This window comes from Notolepis coatsorum (genome assembly GCF_963971535.1).
Source record: "Notolepis coatsorum genome assembly, chromosome: 1".
Taxonomy (NCBI): Eukaryota; Metazoa; Chordata; class Actinopteri; order Aulopiformes; family Paralepididae; genus Notolepis; species Notolepis coatsorum.
The window spans coordinates 159676746-159700128 of record NC_140165.1 but is presented as its reverse complement, the minus strand read 5'-3'; the positions used below and the strand labels follow the sequence as shown (position 1 = coordinate 159700128).

At 42.1% G+C, this 23383-nt stretch overlaps 1 protein-coding gene across 6 annotated transcripts in view; it reads right to left on the bottom strand.

The window, feature by feature from the left end:
* The window catches only part of LOC311230308 (E3 ubiquitin-protein ligase KCMF1-like), a 51800-nt gene that overhangs the window by 11881 nt on the left and 16536 nt on the right, over positions 1 to 23383 (bottom strand). For all 6 annotated transcript variants that reach the window (XM_084316541.1, XM_084316543.1, XM_084316546.1 and 3 more), the window contains 3 exons: positions 9834 to 9973; positions 6221 to 6322; positions 1141 to 1321 (listed from right to left, as the gene is read on the bottom strand). In XM_084316541.1, the coding sequence (XP_084172667.1) occupies positions 1141 to 1321; positions 6221 to 6322; positions 9834 to 9973 (423 nt within the window). The remainder of the gene's footprint in view (positions 1 to 1140; positions 1322 to 6220; positions 6323 to 9833; positions 9974 to 23383) is intronic.

Here is a 23383-nt window from a genome sequence, read left to right as displayed (position 1 = left end):
GGCAGAAGAACTGAGTGGTGCACGGACATGACCCACACATGGTGGCAGAAGAACTGAGTGGTGCACGGACATGACCCACACATGGTGGCAGAAGAACTGAGTGGTGCACGGACATGACCCACACATGGTGGCAGAAGAACTGAGTGGTGCACGGACATGACCCACACATGGTGGCAGAAGAACTGAGTGGTGCACGGACATGACCCACACATGGTGGCAGAAGAACTGAGTGGTGCACGGACATGACCCACACATGGTGGCAGAAGAACTGAGTGGTGCAGCACGGACATGACCCACACATGGTGGCAGAAGAACTGAGTGGTGCACGGACATGACCCACACATGGTGGCAGAAGAACTGAGTGGTGCACGGACATGACCCACACATGGTGGCAGAAGAACTGAGTGGTGCACGGACATGACCCACACCTGGTGGCAGAAGAACTGAGTGGTGCACGGACATGACCCACACATGGTGGCAGAAGAACTGAGTGGTGCAGCACGGACATGACCCACACATGGTGGCAGAAGAACTGAGTGGTGCAGCACGGACATGACCCACACATGGTGGCAGAAGAACTGAGTGGTGCACGGACATGACCCACACATGGTGGCAGAAGAACTGAGTGGTGCACGGACATGACCCACACATGGTGGCAGAAGAACTGAGTGGTGCACGGACATGACCCACACATGGTGGGCAAGAGTGGTGCACGGACATGGTGGCAGAAGAACCGAGTGGTGCAGCACGGACATGCCTATGGGAATGAATGCAGAAGTCCGCTATTGTATCATGATATACGTCTGGACTGTAATAGGGCCTAAAGGGTCTGCTGGTTATAACAGCTGTGCGGATGTAAGGGAGCCTATAGCGATCATATCATGCATGTGTGTCATACCTGCTGTGTGGTCAATGGTCTCGGTTTGCATGTGCGAGTGTATACTGTACTTGTGCCTGCCCTGCACCCCTTACCTGCTCGAGGGGTCCCCTGTAAATAGCTAACCCTGAACACTGACCTCTCAGGTGAAATGCCTACATGCATAATAAGGGATGTAACTCTAAATCCCACTGTGTATAGTGTGGCAATACAAGTGCTCCAACAAACGCATATGGGGTCCATAACCTGTGTGTATGTCTAACCTGCTATGGGGTCCATGGCCTCTCTGCTGTAGTTGGAGCTCTGAGAGGAGCTCTGGCTGGCAGAGAGCCCCCCGGTGGTGCTGCTGGTGAAGTGCATGTTAGAGCGGCGAGCGCGGGGGCCGCCCAGACCGCGCCCGGGGTGGAACATCCTCCTCACATGCCGCACGCCGCTCGACTCATCGTGCAGCTCACTGTCAAGGAATGCACCAAGTCTACAGACCCTGTACCGGGCCAACGCTCACAACACATTCATCAAGAGACCTTGCTTGCAATAAATGCTTGTGTAGTTCTCCTTCTTCCCACATGGCTGCCTGTAACCACATTCAAAAGAAAAACATTATTTTACTGTTCCCACTGTCTTTCCATAGAGGAAAAATGGGCAACATTTCAAGCAAGGTTAAGGCACACTAAGACACTATTTTCAATAGTGATAAAATGGTGCTAGTTCAGAAAAATGGCATCTCAGGCTTGAAAATATAATTTATTGTAGACATGACAGAGCTCGAGTAAAGCAACACAATCAGCAGCTTGATTGAAGCTCTTCATTGGTCTTTGTTTCCTTATTGTTTAGAGAATTTTGTTTGTTTCCAGAGAGGGTTTCAATTTAGTTTTAGTTTGTTATATATTTGTCAGGGGCAAGCTTCAAGACATTCAGAATAGGTATTGCGTTATACATACAAACACTTTGTGAAGGCAACCGACTCCATTTCAATAAACGTGCATCAATGCCTCCTCACACTTGCCATGTTGACAAACTAAAACTGCTCTGTATATTTGTTTTGTAAAGTACACATTATAGCTTGTTAGTTTTAATTATTATTTCAGTTTACTCAAATGTTTTGTGCCTGGAGTCTATATTTTTTAACTGGATAGTTCTTTAAATGCTTCTCCCTGGAACTTCAGAGCACTGCTGCCTAAATTTGCATTTTCAACCAATGTATAAATATTACCAATAGAGCCGATGGAGTGTTCTTTTCTAGTTCTTCTAGTTCATCTAGTATCAAATGGCTATTAGCTGAGACCCGGGTGCTGTATCTTGTGCTTCCATGTCAATGGGAAAATGACAATAAACATAACTTTGACTTTCTAGAATAGGGCGCAACACACACCCAAATTACTTTCAGGTCATCTTCTGCTGCGTTTATTGAGCAGGTCAGAGTCATCCATAGACACAACTCCAGGTCTTTAATTGCAGTATTCGCTCCTCTCCACAAGATGGCAGCCTGGATCAAAGTGTGGCATGAGCAGGCTTCCACCGTCATGTTTCCCATTGAAGGGGGATTTCCACCAGAGCTTCCGTTTGTTGTCATAGTGAGGATTCTTTAAAAAGAAGGGCAGAACACTCTAGAACAGCCCAGACAGGGGACACAGTAAGACCTCATCGTCTCAACACCATTTATTTATTTATATATATTTAAAAATAATAATAACCAAAGGAAACCATGCTGATTTTGCACATCTCACATACATCCAAAAACTTAATTACAGCTCAATGAAATAAGGTAGCTGACCTTTTAAGACAAGGTATTGTTACATTTTATTTTAATGTAGCTGTAATTAATATAACACAAGGATGCAATGTGCCTGATGACATCACTGGTGGCCGTATTCAAACTAATTTACTCCCAATAACTGTCAAACTAAATATGAATGTGTGCAAAGATTATATGCAAAAATGAACAGCATTGTTTTTTGGCAAAGTGCCCCTTTAAGCAACATTTAGTGAAGCAGGTTTGAAACCAGGCTGTGTTTACAATCATAATAGCATAATCATATAGCATAGCTATATTTGGTGTGACAACATCACCGTTATACGTCCCCTCATTAACACTTTCACTGCCACACACGAGATATCTCGGGTTTCCGATAGTTATGTTGAAAGCCACTCACGAGATTTCTCGGAATTCTTTTTTTAGCGATCTGAAATCATATTGCATCACGCGAGTATACCCGAGTGCCGCCGGCGATCAGATGTGGAAAAAAGCGCCCCCTATCGTCTCCCAGATGACATAAGGGATTTTGGAATGGACTCAATGAAAATGGATGGGGAAAAAAATCCTGTACTCCACATTTTCCAGTCCACTGATGCAGCCGGGGTTACTAGAGTTCATTCTGGAGCCTCTCAGCCCCGCGGAATCATGTACTGCACTGTACACACGTTGGATCCATACACTTATCAATTTTTTCGAATGGTGATCAGGAATTGGAATATACCAGTTGGATACCATCTGATGTCAGGTAAGGAATCTATGTTATCAGTGTTAGGATAATCAGACTAATTGATGAAGATATAGGCTGTTTTGTGAAATGGGCTCTTTCGGTTTCACTGTAAAAGTCCAAGAGGAAATGAACACTGCGATTATCCGTGCGCGGCTCGAATGTGCTTGCGTGCACGTATAATATTGATCATCTAGCGTTTATTTGAAAACGATTCATAAATAGGCCGACGAATATCAACGTTCTGGAATATTCCAGTAAAAGACGATTATCATAGAATGGTCTACTCTAGAATGAACTGTTTTTTACCTCAAAACGGGTGCTTTTCAAAATGTTCTCAAACGGAAATGAAGCGATAAAAAACCAATCTGCCTCGACAGCACTGACTGGAAAAGGATTCTTTGATAAGCGATGGGCAGATTAGACACATAGCCATAATTTAAAACATAGATTAGGCGATATTAAGCGTAACATTGGCGCCGATGGTGGCATTGAAGCGCTACCACTGGCGCCACCTCGTGGCATTCAAAGTGTTAAAAGGAAGGTATGGGGGTCAGGACCCGTGCGATGCCTGGTTCAAAGACCCCTCATGGAGGTCAGCGCAAAGCAAGGAGCCTACTGTAGGAGGCAAGTGTAGAACGGTACGCCACCACTGAGCTAACGAGCCAGACACACGGTCGCCTCACCTTTCAGATATGCTTCAAAAACCTCGGGTGGCAATCCATAAATAAACAAACAAGCTAACGCTGCTTCAGAGCTCTGCTCCTCATTTCCTCTCTTCTGATATTTCATACATGTGCATAGTCAAGACAATCTCATCAGAAAACGTAAATAAAGTACTAATCGACCACAGGAAAAAAGGTACATAATGTATGTTATGTTATAGCCATAAGTAATACATTTACGTATTGTATCTGCAAAGGTCCAACACAAACGCCACAACCAGGCATTGAACAAACATTCATTGCAGTCGCGGACGAGTGCTCTCACCACTATCCAATTATGGTTATAGCTTATAGTTAGAGGTGAGGTTAGTTGGTTAAAACATAACGTTAGGGTTAGGGTTCAATCCCCAGCAGAGGAACTTCTAAAATGTTTTTATTTGGAATAGATACACCGGTTACATTTCCGATACAATACAAATATATACCGTAATTTTCTGACTATAAGCCGCGGATTTTCCCCCATTTTTCGACCCTGCGGCTTATATAACGGTGCGGCTAATCTATGGATTTTTACAGCTAACTGGGCGCGCTCCCTCAGCTCTGTGACCGTCAGATCAGACTCCTAAATCTGCTGCAGCAGTGCACGCCTTGCCCCTCCCCCTCACAGACCCACGTCAACAAACCATTACGGCAAGAGTCTAGTGTATGAGCAGCTCAGAGCTCCTCTTTCAACATAACTGAAGCATTAAACAAAATGACCCAGTCAACGAACTATTCACTTTAGTTTATTAATGCATAAGGCGTTGTCTAATGTTATCTAGCTACTGATGGATCTGATATCATCAGTTTGGCATTCGATTTCGCAGGTGCTGGCTAACTGGCTATAGTTCTGTGAGCTGGTGTTGGTACCTGGCTGGCGCTGGCTAACTAGCGTGGCTATCGTTCTGTGAGCTGGCGTTAGTACCTGGCTGGCTAACTAGCGTGGCTATCATTCTGTGAGCTAGCGTTAGTACCTAGCTACCATTACTGTTTAAACAAAAATGTTAATAAATGGGAGCTTCCTCAAACAGCCATCTCTTTCCCGACAATCCCCTCTGTGCACGAACCCTTACATATGGTAATTAAACATTAAAACACCTGCGGCTTATAGTCCAGTGCGGCTTATATATGTACACATCATTCAATTTAGCTGCTGCGGCTTATATTCAGGTGCGCCTTATAGTCCGAAAATTACGGTATACAGTATATATATTCTTCCAAGGAGAATCATGATAGTTAACATTTCATCAAATGTGATACAATTTATTATGAACCCAGAACCCTACATTAAAGTGAAATTTCTTCTGAACTCTTTAAAGTGATTGCAGGTTAATGTCATGGACATAGCCTTTCTAGTGCTGCTTTTGAGCTATTGTATATTAATCCTGATTAATATATTCAAACCCAAGATGCCATTTAGATGTTATGGGAACACTTTCACACTAATATATATATATATAAACCACATGTGATATCATTGGAAACCTTGGACCGATTCATTTATTGGAAGCTTGGTTCATAGCCTAGACATTCCAATATGAAACAAACATTCAAAAGGTGCCACACGTGTTACCGTTTTCTTTATTGCATGTATAATTACGTGGAATCTTTTTGTGTAGTTGCAAATAAAGTTTAGTTTAGTCATTTAGAAAAGAGACATTTTGCCAGTGTGTGAAGCAGAAGTGTCTTTAGTCATTTAGAAAGAGGAAACATTGTGTGTAGAGCAGCTACACAGGGCCTCATCAAACCAGTGAGCATTCAAGTGTTGCCAACACGGGGCTTGGAACAACTTTTTAAGACCATCTTGGAAACTTTTTGGACTAGCGATAAGTGACTAGCGATAAGTGACTAGCAATAACTCTGCCAACTGTTTGAGAGCCTCTGTGAAAATGTTTAGTGTTTAGATTAGTGGTTGACCGATGTTGGTTTTTCAATGGCCAATGCCGATATTTAGGTGAGCAGTGCGGCCGAATGGCCGATATGTCTTTTTTTTTGGTGCATCTGATCAAATACAATTTAATAATAACAAATGAGACACAAAATAGCTAAACTTAACGTTGGGGGAAACAATGGTATAAGGTACAGCTCTAATCTCAACAGTACAGTATGAACATATAGAATCTCGGAGCAGACTTATGGTGACATTTTTCAAAGGATATCAAGTCTCTGGGTGCTCTGTGTTCAAGTGTGAGATGAGCGGCGAAGTCGTCCGTCACGTGGTTGGGGTCGCCGCCGGGCAGCGCTGCACATATAGGACAGATCTGGAGGAGAGACAGAGGACGTTATCACACTGGATATCAAACAGCCCCTGGTGGGTCCGGTTCTCTGGAGGGAACACAACAACACTGATCAATATCCACTGCGGATGCCGATTCCGAGAGCTAGACTTTTTAAGAGTCGCCTCTTAACTAGTACCATTCCATCTGGTATCCATTAACTTCACTGAACCAGGTCAACACCTGGAATGAAACCGAAGCTTCTTCCTTCTTTTGCTGCATTTAAAAAAAGGTACATGTGTCCACTTGTAACTGTCTTAGCTGATTTTCTTATTGTTTATCCCCATTTATTGTGTCTATATGTATGCAATTGCTGATAAACTGTCTTGTTTTGTAAGCTTGTCGTCGCTGTAAATGAGGGTAACCCCAGTGTCTTACGAGTTGAAATAAAGGTTTGAAAAATGAAATGAAAATATAAACCAATAGTTTGGAGTCATTGGGACAAAGATAATTGAAATATAATGTGGTGGTCTTCCTGAGAGAAAACATGCCTTGGACTAGGGCTGGGCGACAAATCTTTTTTTTGTGACCTGCAACAGGGCAGTTTTAAAACCAGAGACCGTGGACAGACTTGTCTTTCTTGCCTGCAACTTAAAGTAATGACTTTGCTTGTCCAAATGACAATACTGACCAAATTGAGATTTATTTTTCTCTTGTCCATTTATTTTGTTTGCTTTCTAATTTAAAATACAGTTTGAAACCGTCTGTACACAGTAGGCTATGTGTGCTAGCAGACCTAGTCTCCAGTCGCGAGTCACGGTGAACATGTGCGGTGGTTTGTCCACCAAAAAAGCGGCAAAAGATAAAAAAGAAACTAGAAGAGCCAGAACTATTCAACTCCCCTGGAGCCACAGCCAGCAGAGAAGCCTGTTTACTTTCGCTTTCAAACCAGCTGCAGCCTGAGAACTAGAGTGTGAGGGGCTGTAACACTAAAGATGGCGGCAACGACAAATAATTGCTGCAAAATAAACATACCGTACATCTGTTAAATAATTTTTAATAAATTTTTTAATACTTATAACAATATCGATAATTATCATTTTTGGCCATACCGCCGGTCACAACAGTCTCAGGAGCAGACTGTAAGTACTGGGGAAATTATCTTCATACAGACACCTTGTTTAAGCCTGGTGGTATCATACCAGTGTCGGTATCAGAGGATCTCTAATGCGGGGCAATATGAGAGAAATTCTTATTGCAATAATCATCTGGAATTATTTCGATATGATATAGGGATATGAAAATGTGTTGACTAAACAATGGACTTTCAACGGGTTCTCTGTGTCGACAGTAAAAGTCAATACGTTCTTAGAACTTTACTGTTTTCCAGAATAGCCTATTCAAAACATTACAAATAAAAACGATGTAGTGTAGTGTTCTAATTTGTAAACCATTGAAATAAGGAGGCGGAAGATTACAAATTTTAGGCAGCACCACTGCTGTTCCATCCGTTTACCACTAGGTGCTCCCCTATTATAAGCCTGTACCTTGTGCATTGAAGATGACGCTGCATAAAATGAATGAGTCCCAGTCTAAGGCTACGTTCACACTGCAGGCATGAGAGGCCACTTTCATATGTGGTCCTAAATCAGATAAAGGTCTGATTTTTTGCAATGCGACATCAGTCTGAACAGCCATATCAGAATTCATGTGACTTTTACGTCACTCTAGAGATTGACATTCATCACAATTCTGTGGTGCGAGTCACTCTGAATATAAACATGGAATACAGAAGTGATGGAGGTGGTCAGTGGAGGGACAGTGAGGCATTTATTAGTAGTAGTAGTAAGTATTGGGGTGATTCGCTCGTACAAGCTAAACTTGAGGGGACGTATCATAGCGGGGACATGTTTGAAAGCATAATGAAAGAAGAAATGGCTCTGTTTCACCTCCTCATATCATATGTCCATGAATTAGTTGGCCTCAACTTATGAATTCAATCGTAAACTGCGACTTCAGTGTCCTCCATGTTTACGCCCATCTTCGTTATTGTTCATTTGTGCATGCGGGTCAGGAGCGTGACCAGTTCACACTAGAATCTGATATTGGCAAAAAAAATTTAATGATGTGAACAGCCAAAGAAAAATGATCTGATCAGAGTAATAAGTCAGAATTAAGCAGTAAGGCTTGTAGCGTGAACGTAGCCTAACTGCCCCCTGGAAAGGTCTGCAACTAGGCTGCAGTTAACTGTTCCGACAATGAAGAGAGAAATTTGACTGAAGGTATTACCATCCGTTGGTTTAGTAAAAATAATTACAACCTAACATAATTGTGCCTTTGCGGTTGGCAACATATCCTGTCACTTCCAAAAGTCCACCCTCTTCGACTTTTCTGTCCATCAACACAGACACAAATCTGGCGGAGACGGACACAGCATCAACCTAGGGCTGGGCGATATAACGATAAATATCGCGATATATTTTAATAATCGATATCGAAATAAAAAAAAAATCGAAAAATCGTTTTTTTATGTTTTCTTTGTTTTTTTTAATTTTTTTTGTGACCTGCAACAGGGCAGTTTTAAAACCAGAGACAGTGGACAGACTTGTCTTTCTTGCCTGCAACTTAAAGTAATGGCTTTGCTTGTCCAAATGACAATACTGACCAAATTGAGATTTATTTCTCTCTTGTCCATTTATTTTGTTTGCTTTCTAATTTAAAAGACAGTTTGAAACCGTCTGTACACAGTAGGCTAGGTGTGCTAGCAGAACTAGACTCCAGTCACGAGTCACGGTCCACCAAAAAAGCGCCAAAAGATCGAAAAGAAACTAGCAGAGCCAGAACTGTTCAACTTCCCTGGAGCCACAGCCAGCAGAGAAGCCGGTTTACTTTAGCTTTTAAACCAGCTGCAGCCTGAGAACTGGAGTGTGAGGGGATGTAACACTAAAGATGGCGGCAATGACAAAGAATTGCTGCAAAATAAACATAAGTCTGTTGTTAAAAAAAATATTTTTTTTTATACTTATAACAATTCGATAATTATCGATATCGAGAAATATGATAACATTATCATATCGTTATCGCGATATGATTTTTTTCCATATCGCCCAGCCCTACGTCAACCCTGTCCAACAAACGGATACTCCCGATTGAAAATGTATTAAAAACAGACGTAGACCGACAGACTCAACGGATCAATGTACCGCATACTGTTCTACAGAACACAACAGATAAGGAAGAGCCATCTGGCGCTCCACGCAATAGTGGTGGAGAAAGGACAGTGTTTTGTGGTAAATTAAGGCATATAACACAGTGCACTTTTTAAGCCGGCGGTTTTCTGTCTATATCAGAAAAAACTATTCGTCGGTAAGTGCCTTCAACACGTCGACAAGCAAATAAGCTGTTGTCAACGTCCCTAATCATGATATGTGAACAGCATGTAAAGTCACAACATAAATAAACAAACTGCTGTTTACTACGTGATTATGTAAAGAGTGATATCAAATCAAAACTTTTTTCAGCCATGGATGGGGACGCTGCCCCGGGGTCAACTCACCACCTCTGTGGAGGTGTCCGTGTGCTCTGAGGCCACGTGCTCCTGCAGGGACACCTCCGTGTAGCCCATCCTGCCGCAGAAGGGACAGGTGAAGGCCTGGGGCTGCTCCACCGAGAAGGCCTCTCCGCCGTAGTACAAGTCTGGAGGGGAACACATTCCCTGGTTAGTGTTTAACTGGTGTTAATGCATTTCATTAGGGCTGACCTTCGATTTTTTTTTGGAATTCGAAGCTTCGGGGCCGAGATTCGATTTTAATTCGAAGCTTCGAAATAAAAAATTATATATATATTTATTTTTTCAATCTTTTTTTTTTATGTTGTGGGACTTGTACAGCACTTTGTTCAACTTGGGCAGTGCTGTAAAGTTTAAACCTTTTTAAATCTTAGACTAACTAAACACTTTGCTTCCATGAAATATTGTAAGCAGTCATTTGAGGCTTTATAAAAGCAGCACAATGAACACAAATCCGTCAGTGCCGAGTCCGACCTCATCTTAAATAACAGACAGCATTGCTTGTTGTAATTAACAAAGAGAGGCAGAGTTGATTTAGCAAAAAAATAAATAAAAAAAATCCATTTTTTTTTTTTCATAATTGAATTTTATTTTCATATTCGAATCCCATGCCCATCGAACAAAGCTTCAAAGCTTCAAGTATTTAAGACAGCCCTACATTTCATCTATGCTTTTTATTACCATTTTTATGCTCGATTTTGCACACAAAAGGCTTTTGTTGCTCTGCTGATATGGCATTGCTGTTGTGGTTGTTGTTGCCGTCTAAAATTGTCTACTGGGTGTTTATGTGTAGTAACGTCAGGATGTAATGTCTGCTTACATCATCATCATCAAACCTTTATTTGAATAGGCAGGTTAATTAAGAACAAGTTCTTATTTTCAATAACGGCCTATTTGGGGGTAAAAAGCCCCCTAGGGGAAAGGGGATGGGGGATAAAATCAAATAAATAAACACAAAGGAACATTATTAAAAAGGCAGGACATACATACAGAGCAACAACTGAACTGAACAACAACTGGCGGACAACAGAACAATAGTGGCAGCATGGTGTTAGCACATGGAGAAACATCTACATGAGTGCTCTAGGGAGTTTGTTAAAGTTTCCTTAAACAATCTAATTGAAATAAACGTTTCCATATTTAAGGTTTTTTGTAATGTGTTCCAGCTATCAGCTGCTGCGTACTGAAAGGAGGAACGGCCTTGTGAGGAGTTGGCATGGGGGGCGTTTACCAGGATATGTGTGGCTGACCGGGTGTGGTAATTTGAGAGTGGACGAGGGTGGACTAGGCGAGTAAGGTAAGGGGGATTACGGCCTAGAAGTGTTTTATATACAAAGGCCAGCCAGTGGATGTTGCGTCTAATCTCCAGGGAGGGCCAGTTTACTAGGGAGTATAGCTCGCAGTGGTGGGTCCTGTAGGGGGCATTGGTAGCAAAGCGAATGGCGGAGTGATATAGGATATCTAAGCGCTCTAGATCACCTTTACGGGCCAAGCGGTAGATTACATCGCTAAAATCAAATAGCGGCAGGACAGTCATCTGGACCAGGGTGAGTTTAGCAGATCTAGTGAAGGAGGAACGGTTCCTATACAGAAAGCTAAGCCTTGCTTTGACTTTGGCCTGCAGTTTAGTTAGTTGTTCAGAGAAGGAGAGTTGGTGTCGATCCACACTCCCAGGTATTTATAAGAGGTGACCAGTTCAAGCTTTTTGCCATCGGCGGCTACAATGGTGCCAGTCTGGGAGGTACCCTTGTGGCCGAACCACATAACTTTGGTCTTGCTGGTGTTTAGGACCAGGCAAAGGGCGGAGAAACCAGCTTGGATTTTTAGAAAGCTCTCCTGGAGAGTTTTCAGGACAGCATCCGGGGAGGGACCAGAGGTGTACAGGACTGTGTCATCAGCATAGAGGTGAATTAGGGAGTTTCATGTATCCTTGTAATACATCTGTATGTAATGTCTGCTTACTAGGCTTGCCGCGGTAGTTGGTGATACCGGTGTCACTCAGTGTTCAGGCATCCACAGAGTACATTACTTGCCCACTGGTGTATGTTCTCTTTATATACTGTATATATATATATTAGAGCTGGGCCGTTAACGTGCTGCGTTAACGCTATACTAGTATCGCGCGATAATATAATTAACGCATTAATCTAAACAAAAAAAATCAAAAAAAAATTTAAATTTTTTTTACCTTTATTTACCCAGGGTAGGTTCGCTGAGCACAGATGCTCTTTTTCAGGAACGCCCTGCTTCACATTCACACAGTTCCTGTAACTCTGGCCATTATATGGTTTCATCATTTATGTTATTTCAGTTTGTAAGTGTAATATTTGAGAATGTATTTATGTTTCAGTTCTTATTTTCTTTATTATTTAATTTGCTACAATTTATAATATATTCATTTTGACGTCTGGTCATATATGGTGTCCCGTTAGGCTGCTGTCGCGTTTTTACCTTTGGAACTGATTAAGACACCTGCGAGCAAGCGGCAGGGATGGTCGGAGACGAGTTGTACAGGCTCTCCTAATTCTAAGAGTGTACCACTATGTGTACCACTATCAAGACTGTTACCAAGAACAGAAGAATAAGACCCCTTTTTATGTAGCATGCAGCCAACGAGGTATTTAATGTTTGTTTGTATTTTGCTTTTCTGATGTGTTGTTTTCATACCGTGTATATTATTGTTTGTGTTGACCTAACGCAACTTATGTTTCTGTTTAAGTTTTCACGGTGGATTGGAGGACCAAGCCTTTAATAAACCCGTCGAAAGGAAACCACTTGTGTCTGCAGTGCTTGGAAGGAGTTACAGTGAAAACTCGACTGTTCATCGATGCAAGTGGGCGATGAAGCAAGTCCAAGTTTAAGGCCGGCGTCCAGCGGACCTTCCCCGACAATTGTTTGCTGCGCTGCCTGCGCGCCGACATCAAAGGACAGATGAGTCACAAACAATATGCACTACACGCATAAACACAAAGAAGTAAGAAGATGCACACAGTATAATGAGCAGCGTTTCAAGATAAAGCCATAAAGGACTTGGACATTATAAGTTAAGAGTGGTCAGGTCAAGAAGAGTGCTTTGTAAACGTTTCTATAATATATTTGACTGTGAATTCTAATTACTGTGGTGTGCGTGCTAAAACGTTTTGACTTATTTGCCTATATAATTTAACTGAAGCTAACCATTTGTACACATTAAAGTGGAAATGAAGCAGTGCGATAAATACATATTCATAGCATCACATTAGTATTTAGATAAGCCACAGAAGAAATCACGTTATAAAAATAAGCAGTTTCTAAGAAAAAACGATTTGTTGTGTGCATTTCTGAAGCATTTAGCATTATGGGCGCGGCCATTTTGTTGCTGACGTCATGGGGCTTGTTTGGTGTATACACTGCTGGTTAGCTGCCTATAGTGAATCGGTCAGTAAGTAAATAAAATGTTGCCTACAAAACAACGGGACCGCGGTGGTTCCGTTTGTATTGCTCCTGGCTGTTCAAACTAATTTTACCATGTGAGAGAGAGGAAAGTTGGTTAATTTCCACAAACTACCAGTGAAAAAAACAGTGTTGTTGGCATGTTGGCTCAGGCTGGCTGCACTCAGGCGGCGTGATCAGCCTGTTGGACAGGGAATGAAGATCCCCAGAGAACACTTCATTGCCTCGGATTATGTTGTTGGGGGTGGAAGGTTTGTCCAGAAGACCACTAATCAGCTGAAGCCTGATGCGGTTCCCTCGGTCTTCGACAGACAGACCGGCGTTAGCTCTCGGGAGCGATCGCTAGCTAGTTAGCACCAGCCGGGGACCGGCGTTAGCAACCGGGAGCGTCGCGGAGCATTCAGCCTGCTGGCTACCTAGATCCACTTCAACCAGCGTCGCGGAGCATTCAGCCTGCTGGCTACACAGCTTGTCGGTGTGCTAATAGCCTCTGCAAGCTAACGGTAGCTGGCTACACAGCTTGTCGGTGTGCTGGAGCCTCTGCAAGCTAACGGTAGCTGGCTACACAGCTTGTCGGTGTGCTGGAGCCTCGGCAAGCTAACGGTAGCTGGCTCCAGGCTATTAGCACATCGACAAGCTGCTGGAGCTCCCGACGCTCGGCTGGTTGAAGTGGATCTAGGTAGTCAGCAGGCTGAATGCTCCGCGACACTCCCGGTTGCTAACGCCGGTCCCCGGCTGGTGCTAACTAGCTAGCGATCGCTCCCGGTTGCTAACGCCGGTCCCCGGCTGGTGCTAACTAGCTAGCGATCGCTCCCGAGAGCTAACGCCGGTCCCCGGCTGGTGCCAACTAGCTAGCGATCGCTCCCGAGAGCTAACGCCGGTCTGTCTGTCGAAGACCGAGGGAACCGCATCAGGCTTCAGCTGATTAGTGGTCTTCTGGACAAACCTTCCACCCCCAACAACATAATCCGAGGCAATGAAGTGTTCTCTGGGGATCTTCATTCCCTGTCCAACAGGCTGATCACGCCACCTGAGTGCAGCCAGCCTGAGCCAACATGCCAACAACACTGTTTTTTTCACTGGTAGTTTGTGGAAATTAACCAACTTTCCTCTCTCTCACATGGTAAAATTTGTTTGAACAGCCAGGAGCAATACAAACAGAACCACCGCGGTCCCGTTGTTTTGTAGGCAACATTTTATTTACTGACTGACCCATTCACTATAGGCAGCTAACCAGCAGTGTATACACCAAACCAGCCTCATGACGTCAGCCATGACGTCAGCAAAAAAATGGCGGCGCCCATGTTGAAAACAGGGATATTATATTTGATTTTTCAGACAAATAAGATAGATTTCACATTTGATTATAGAACCCTGTCTTACACAAGGTACACAACAAACAAACTAGGATCACATTGCTCACTGCTTCATTTCCACTTTAAGGTGTCAACGTTAAAGTATAAATATTTTCTGATTGAACACCCATTTCTAATTTAAAGTGTGTTTTGGAAATTATAACCTATAAAAAGCATGTATAATTTATAGGTGAAGGCTATTATTGGCATTTAATATTTATGTTCCTAAGTGTTCTGAAGTGCTTAATATATATGTGGAGGTTATTTTGAAAGCCAATTGAATTAAGCAATTTGATTTGTTCGGAGAGTACTGCATTTAATTCAAATTTGAGTACAACACATGTTAAAGGTGTATTTACTATTTTTTCTTTACAAATTTTGGTCAATTTTAAAGTAGTGATTTACAATGACAGAGCCAATTAGGCCTGCAATTGAAGTAGGGGACAGTGTTAGGGATAGTGCAAATTCCCAAGACCGACCTGAAGAAGGTCAGCCAGAAGGTGCTGAAGCCCAGCAAGAGGTACCAAAACGATCTCAAAGAACCAGAACTCTAACAGAGAAGGGTAAAGCAATGCAGGAGGATAAGATCAAAGCGCTACAACAAAGATTTAATTACATTTACAATAAATGGAGGACACAAGTTAAATCTTCTAAAGGTCCGTTATCACAATCAACAGAACATTTGTCTGATGAGCTGCTTACTGATATCATTACAGATGTCACAGGTCTTTCTAATGATGTGCAGCATATTTATGATGAACTACGTGACATCTCAACTCCAAACCAGGACACACGTCTAAGAGTGGATCTGTGTGCAGGGATTTCTGAGATAATTGTGTCCAGAGCCACATTTAGACTGGGGGGAAGTGTTTTAGAAGAAGGAGAGAAAGAGTGGCCAGAAGCAGGCTCTCTCTTTGACTCAAGCACCTATAAATCTGGTTCTGCCACTTCTTCCAGGAAAAGCGCCTATAAATCTAGTTCTGCCACTTCTTCCAGGAAAGGCACCTCAGTGCGTTCAAGCAGTTCTTCTGTAAAGCGACGAGATGCTGTCGCTGATGCTGCTGCAAGCCAAGCTGTTCTGGAAGTGTTAAAAGAACAAGAAAAAGAACAATTGGAAATGCAGTGCCTAGAAGCAGAAGCTAAAAAGAAGATAGCTGAGCAAGAGGCAGCAGGCATAAAGCGTCGTTTAGAACAAGAAGCAGAACGTTTAGAACGAGAAGCAGAACGTTTAGAACGAGAAACAGAAGAGGTTAAACGAAGAATAAAGAGAGAAGAAGAGGAAGCTAAAATTAAAGCTCAACTGGAAGAAGAACATGGAGCTATACAAAGGACTCTGGAGGAAAAGCGGAGAAAGATACAGCATTTGGAGGCAGTGAAAGGTCTTAATGCAGCACGAGCAAGAATTCTTGTATACGATCAAGTGGAGGCCACAGAAGAAGAGCGGAAAGACGTACTAGAACATGAGAGGGTAGCAGACAACAAAGTGCCTGCTCCCACAAGTCCTCTGTCCCTGTATACGTCTCCCGTACCACAAGTTGCGACCACCTCCTCAAATGACAGTACAGCAGAGCTTGTTAAGATGCTGGCAGGTGCTTTGAGTGTCAACAGAATTCCAATTCCTGAACCTTCATTATTCAGTGGGGACCCATTGAAATACAATGACTGGAAACTTTCCTTTGAAATACTGATTGATCAGAAGAGCATTGAAGACAAGGAGAAGATATACTACCTCCGTAGGTATGTAAGTGGACAAGCTAAGAAAGCACTTGATGGCCATTTCTTACTCGGAACCAAATCTGCCTATGTTGCAGCATGGAAGATTTTGGAGGAGAGATATGGAAATCCATTTACAATAGCAAAAGCATACAGAGACAAGCTCCAAGCATGGCCCAAGATGGGATCTAAGGACAGCTTTGAGCTCAGAGAGTTTGCAGACTCTCAGGAGTTGCGAGGCTGCCATGGTCAACATCAAGGCATTGGACATTTTAAATGACTGTAATGAAAACAGGAAATTTCTTTTAAAGTTGCCTGATTGGCTAACAGCGAGATGGAACAGGATGGTTATCCAAGAAGAAGAAGAGCGTAACCAATTCCCCTCCTTCAGCCAATTTGTAAAGTTTCTGACAAGAGAAGCGAAAATTGCCTGAAACCCTGTTACATCACTACAGTCACTGAAACAAGGTGAGACTGAAAAAACAAAATGCCCAAGATATCAAAGCTTTGAAGCAAAGGCACTGACCACATGTTCCAATGAAAAGACTGTCATAACATGTATTTTCTGTGAGAAGTCAGGGCATACTTTGCATAAATGCAGGACGTTCATGGAGAAAACTGTTTCAGACAGAGTCAAGTTTGTTCAAACCGGAAAGCTATGTTTTGGTTGTCTCAAGTCTGGTCACTACTCAAAGAGCTGCAACAGTAGGAATGTGTGCGACGTGTGCCACAAGCAACATCCTACATGTCTGCATGAGGAGCGAGCCAAAGAAGGACAAAGACCACCACAAGCCAAGCTAAATGAAGAAAAGCCAAGTACAAGTCAACAATGGTACAAAGAAAGACCTCAATCGACACAATGCAAAGAAACAACCACAAACTCTACTTCACATAGAGTAATACTTCATGAAGCTAACACACAAACAACTGCAATAATTCCTGTCTGGCTTTCATCCACGACTCAACCAACACAAGAAGTCCTTGTTTACGCTCCGTTGGATTCTCAAAGCGACACAACCTTTGTTATAAGGGAAGTAGCAGAAGCATTGGAAGCTACCAAAGTCAAGGTCAAAGTCAAGCTCTCTACTATGACCACAGTAGTAAGCTCTGAAAGAATAGACAACTTACAAATCCGTACTCTGGTAAGAAGATATCGTTACCACCAGTCTATACTCGGGATTTCATTCCAGCCAACAGAACACACATACCAACAGATGGAACTGCAAAAGCGTGGTCCCATCTAGAGCACCTCCAAGGAAAGATTGCACCTATGCAGGACTGTAAAGTAGGTCTGCTCATTGGGTACGACTGCTCACAAGCCCTGCTTCCAAGGGAAGTTGTGTCTGGCGAAGAAAGTCAGCCTTATGCACAGCGTACAGACCTTGGATGGAGTATTGTTGGCCATGGGAATCCCTGTGTAGACATCGGAATCAGCCATCGCATAGTATTGAGACGAGTAACAGCAGGTGTGAAACGTTCTGTTAATCTCAAAACTGAAGTACACTATGTGAGCCGAACCCAAGTAAAAGAAATGACTCCCTCAGACATAAGAGTTCTTGAATCAGACTTCTCAGAAAAAACTGGAGAACATGACCCTGTGTCTCAAGAACATATCAAGTGCCTGTCGAAGTTGAGAGAGACCATCACGCAAAAGAACAATGGTCACTACGACATACCGTTACCATTCAAAGAAAAGGAAAAGAAAAGAAAAGGAAAAAGAAAAAAAAAGAAAAAAAAGAAGAAAAAACGACCTGTCAGAGAACTCAAGGTGGGAGAAATTAAGGAAGATGATCCTGAACTCCACAAGGCTTTTGTGTGCAACACTAAAGCAAAGGAAAACAGATCATCATTGGATCGCCTACAGAGATTCTCGGAATGTGTCAAGTGTAGAAAGTACAGAAGACGTACTGAAGAACAAAGAATGGGTGACTTACCACAAGATAGATCGGAAGCAACTCCACCCTTCACTTACGCTGGCATAGACTGCTTTGATCCGATCTATGTGGAAGGGAGGAAGAATCTCAAAATATATGATCTCTTACTTACCTGTCTATGTTTAAGGGCCATACACGGGGTCAGATGGTAGGGTGAGAAAATTGAAATTGCCGGTTAGTGACACCACCTTAAAAGGTAAACCTATAACTAAAAGTGTTCCTTGATACCTGTACAGAAGGTTATAACGCTACTCGAAGCAGACTAATTTAATGTTTTGCCTAAAACTTATGTTAATAATGATATTTACATTTAGTCATTTAGCTGACGCTTTTATACAGGGCGACTTACAAGTTCTGTACAAGTCCCCAGGAGGGGCACAACTAGCAGCTGAATGACCACAAGAAATATTTAATTTACAAGATAACCAAATTATGTTCAGAGAAATCCCACGTGTGTGCGATTTGGTGGGAGTGTAACTGTGGCCATTATATGGTTTCATCATTTATGTTATTTCAGTTTGTAAGTGTAATATTTGAGAATGTATTTATGTTTCAGTTCTTATTTTCTTTATTATTTAATTTGCTACAATTTATAATATATTCATTTTGACGTCTGGTCATACATGGTGTCCCTTTAGGCTGCTGTCGCGTTTTTACCTTTGGAACTGATTAAGACACCTGCGAGCAAGCGGCAGGGATGGTCGGAGACGAGTTGTACAGGCTCTCCTAATTCCAAGAGTGTACCACTATGTGTACCACTATCAAGACTGTTACCAAGAACAGAAGAATAAGACCCCTTTTTATGTAGCATGCAGCCAACGAGGTATTTAATGTTTGTTTGTATTTTGCTTTTCTGATGTGTTGTTTTCATACCGTGTATATTATTGTTTGTGTTGACCTGACGCGACTTATGTTTCTGTTTAAGTTTTCACGTGGATTGGAGGACCAAGCCTTTAATAAACCCGTCGAAAGGAAACCACTTGTGTCTGCAGTGCTTGGAAGGAGTTACAGTTCCATTCACACCTGTACTGCCCAGTACAACCACAGTTGACACCATTGGCCACTGAGCAACTCCACTGGAGCAGTTGATTCAAGCCATGTCACATAGTTCAAGTTTGAAATGATTCTTTCTGTTTTGCTCCTGAGAGTGCTAGATACTGTACTGTACTGGTAATATTATTTATTTGTGTTAACTTCTGAATAAAACAACTTATTAAACACAAGTACATCTTATTGAACATTATTTTGATATTTCATTACCAATTATCATAGCAAAACAGCTTTTTCAAACAGTCTGTAATGCATTTTGGAAACGGGAGATGGGCTCATGGTGTAATGGGCCACCTGGCCTGAGAAACATAAGGAGGAAAGAAAAAGTAAGGACTTACTTCTGGTCATTATTTGGGTAGAACACACATATTTTGAATGCCTTCGGCAGGTTTTTTTTCTTTTTTTTTAGCCATTTTAATCTAGATTAATCTAGATAAAATCCAAGATTGCAGATAGATTAATCTAGATTAAAAAAATTAATCTATGCCCACCTCTAATATATATATATATATATATACACACACACACATAATAAAATCGATTTAGTTATTTTTTGCATATCAATGCCCACATTCAAATTTTTTAAAGTGCTAATTTATAAAATACTAAAAGCGTTTAAAAGCATGTAAGACAACATTATAAACTGAACGATCGTCGGCTATAATTGGTTGTCTGAAAAGGAGCGACAGTGAAAAGTTCAAGCGAGGTTCCACAATTTTGCCGTCTGACAAAACCTGAAGTGTTTCCAAACTGGGCTTCTTATTAAATTGTTCAGAGTGCAGATGACTCGCTCCGCTGACAAGTTGGTTCTGAACTCTGCCATCATTGTTGTTGAATTATTGGCTTGTTTAAGCTCAAAGGACACCAGTCAATCTATATTTCATTTTCAATGTGCTATGAAATGAAAGTAACGTCCTCACTGCTGTCCGTCATGCAGCGCATTGAGCGCAACGACTCACGTGAGTAATCAAGAGGAAGACAGACATTGTAGTTGCTGCTTTATTCTTTTCTTTCACAATTTAATGTTTTTTTACAAGTAAAAAATGCATCAAATATTGATATATATATTTTTTAAATCATTTAATAGTTTATTGTCGCACCTGGTCGTGCCTTCTAACCTGCTCCTTCTTTGCTCCGAGAGCAACACAAAGGCTGGACACACACACAGCAACCCTGCCTCTTTCTCACTCAGTACTAGGGCTGTCACATTATTTTCGAATAAGATATATTTTTTTGTATTATTATTATTATTATTATTAACACATTGGACGCAAGACCCGACATAAGTCGGGTTAACTCGCCGAACGTTGGGTGCCAAACCCGAGAAAAGTCGCGTTTTTATCGTTATTTCTTTTATTCGATATTTCCCTTCATAATCCATCCATCCAGCCTGATGAATCTCTCTGGCTCAGCCTGTACGTCGAACTAAGAAGTCCAGTCCGGGTTTTCCTTCTCGGGCAGGACAAGCATTTATAACACATGGATTGGGGAGACTTGGGGAGACTTGGTTTTGGTGGATTAACTTGGCAACACGACCGACATCAATACTTGAAAATGGCGATCAGATAATTGGAATATTCTTTTTGCAGTACATCATAGACAAGGTAAGGGCTATATGCTATCAATCTTGCGTTGATCCGATAATTCCTTCCCCGCGATCGGAGCGTGTGTCTGTAATGTACTGTGTAACGTATTCCGTTGGTGACGATCGAAGCATAGAACCCCCCACCCTTTCATGCATACATGATGAAACATAATACTGATAATCTAGCGTTGATTTCAGATTGATTGTTGATCCAAGCGAGGAATGGCACGATTTATAGTGAAATGCAGTAAAACGCTGTTTGGCGGCGTTTCCTGCGATTACACATAATTACTCTAAAACTATACTCATATTCACCACGGTATAAAACAGAAATGTATGGATGAAAAAATTATCTTTTTTGCATCTTGACCGAAAGAAACTCAATGACAATCGACTATATTATTAGATCCATAGCTATAATATTTAATATAGTTTTAGCACTGCAAACACCGGCATGTATCCCCATTCATTACAGCGCTGGCACACACGGCCATACGCCCACAGCAACCTCTGGCGCTGAACCTGAATTTTATATAAAATAATTTAAACAGTCAGGTCATATAGGTGAGACTGTGCTGAAAAGAATGATACCAAACATACCATGGTTGCACTGAAATTCGAATTCGAACTAGTCTACAATTCTGCAACAAATTTCGAATTAGATTTGTTAAAGTGACAGCCCTACTCAGTACTGCTCTCAGTTCTCGCTAGGGATGGGTACCAAATTCGGTACTTTTAAAAAGGTACTTACTGAAACACGTCGGTACTACAGAGTATCGATGCACGTGAGATACCGCTAAAAAAAATATATATATATCTTTTTTTATATAATCTTTTTTTGACACTTATTTAGATTTTTTTTTTAACTTTTTTCTTTTCATGTCAACGTTCACACACACACAATATACCGTAATTCCTCCGGGCTTGTATTTGTTTCAACTGTAGCGGGTACCAGGCTTTTATTAGGAGGAGGCATGTATAAGAGAGAGGCCTATATTTCAAATTTTCAAACAGATCATAATGAATAAATCAACATTTTGTGTCAGTTTGAACCCAGTAAAATGTACTGGGTTCATTTATTGAAACCAAGTAGGCTACTGTATGAAATAGTAAACAGTGCAATTACAGGTGGTCACTGGTCATTTCAACGTTTTCAAAGTGAAATCAAGTAACTTTACCTTAGCAGCTCCGGGTACAGTAGGTAGCAACGTTAGCTCTCATAACGTTAGCCAGTTAGCAGCTCCGGGTACTGTAGGTAGCAACGTTAGCTCTCATAACGTTAGCCAGTTAGCAGCTCCGGGTACTGTAGGTAGCAACGTTAGCTCTCATAACGTTAGCCAGTTAGCAGCTCCGGGTACTGTAGGTAGCAACGTTAGCTCTCATAATGTTAGCCAGTTAGCAGCTCCGGGTACTGTAGGTAGCAACGTTAGCCCTCATAACGTTAGCCAGTTAGCAGCTCCGGGTACTGTAGGTAGCAACGTTAGCTCTCATAACGTTAGCCAGTTATGCAGCTCCGGGTACTGTAGGTAGCAATGTTAGCTCTCATAACGTTAGCCAGTTAGCAGCTCCGGGTACTGTAGGTAGCAACGTTAGCTCTCATAACGTTAGCCAGTTAGCAGCTCCGGGTACTGTAGGTAGCAACGTTAGCTCTCTTAACGTTAGCCAGTTAGCAGCTACGGGTACAGTAGGTAGCAACGTTAGCTCTCATAAGGTTTCCACTCGGAAAGTAGTGTCGCCATGCTTGCTCTGTTGTTGTTGTGTTACGTGCCGCGCGCGACCCGTGTTCCATACGGAAGTAAGGAGAGGTTCGCTCATGCGTATATTAGTAACCCGGTTTGTATTAGGAGGTCGGCTTATAATAGCTTAGCTCAACAGCGCACCCGGTCATTAATAGAGAGTCGGTTTTTCATTGAATACAGGTCACTATTAGAGGAATTACGGTACGCTTACCTAGGATTTGACTTGATTCAACAACAAAGCAGTCGGGGCAATGGCAAGCCGAAAACGGTCGAAAGTGTGGTTATTTGAAGTTAGGATTATTTATTTTTTTTACAACTGAGGTAGGTAGATTACATTTTTAGAGACTAAAGTACGGAAAAAAGGTACCGTTGGGTACCGGTATCGATTCACGGGTATCGGTACCGTATCGGTTCAAATGTGAACGGTACCCATCCCTAGTGCTCGACTCATCTCATGCGCTCCACTTACATATTTAGTAGGGGTGTAACGGTATGCGTATCCGTACTGTACCGCCTCAATGTGGTCCTCCGGTACAGTACGCGCAGTGCACCGAACGATTGCAACGGTACGGAACCTTTTTTTGCTGAACTTAAACCCCCCCGTCCCAAATATAACATGCACAACTAACCGGATGTTGTTTGTTCATCCCACGCAGCCACGCTGAACGATAGCTGTAATTCAGCATAGCATATTAGCCTTAGTATGGCGAGTGCAATACTAACTGACAAG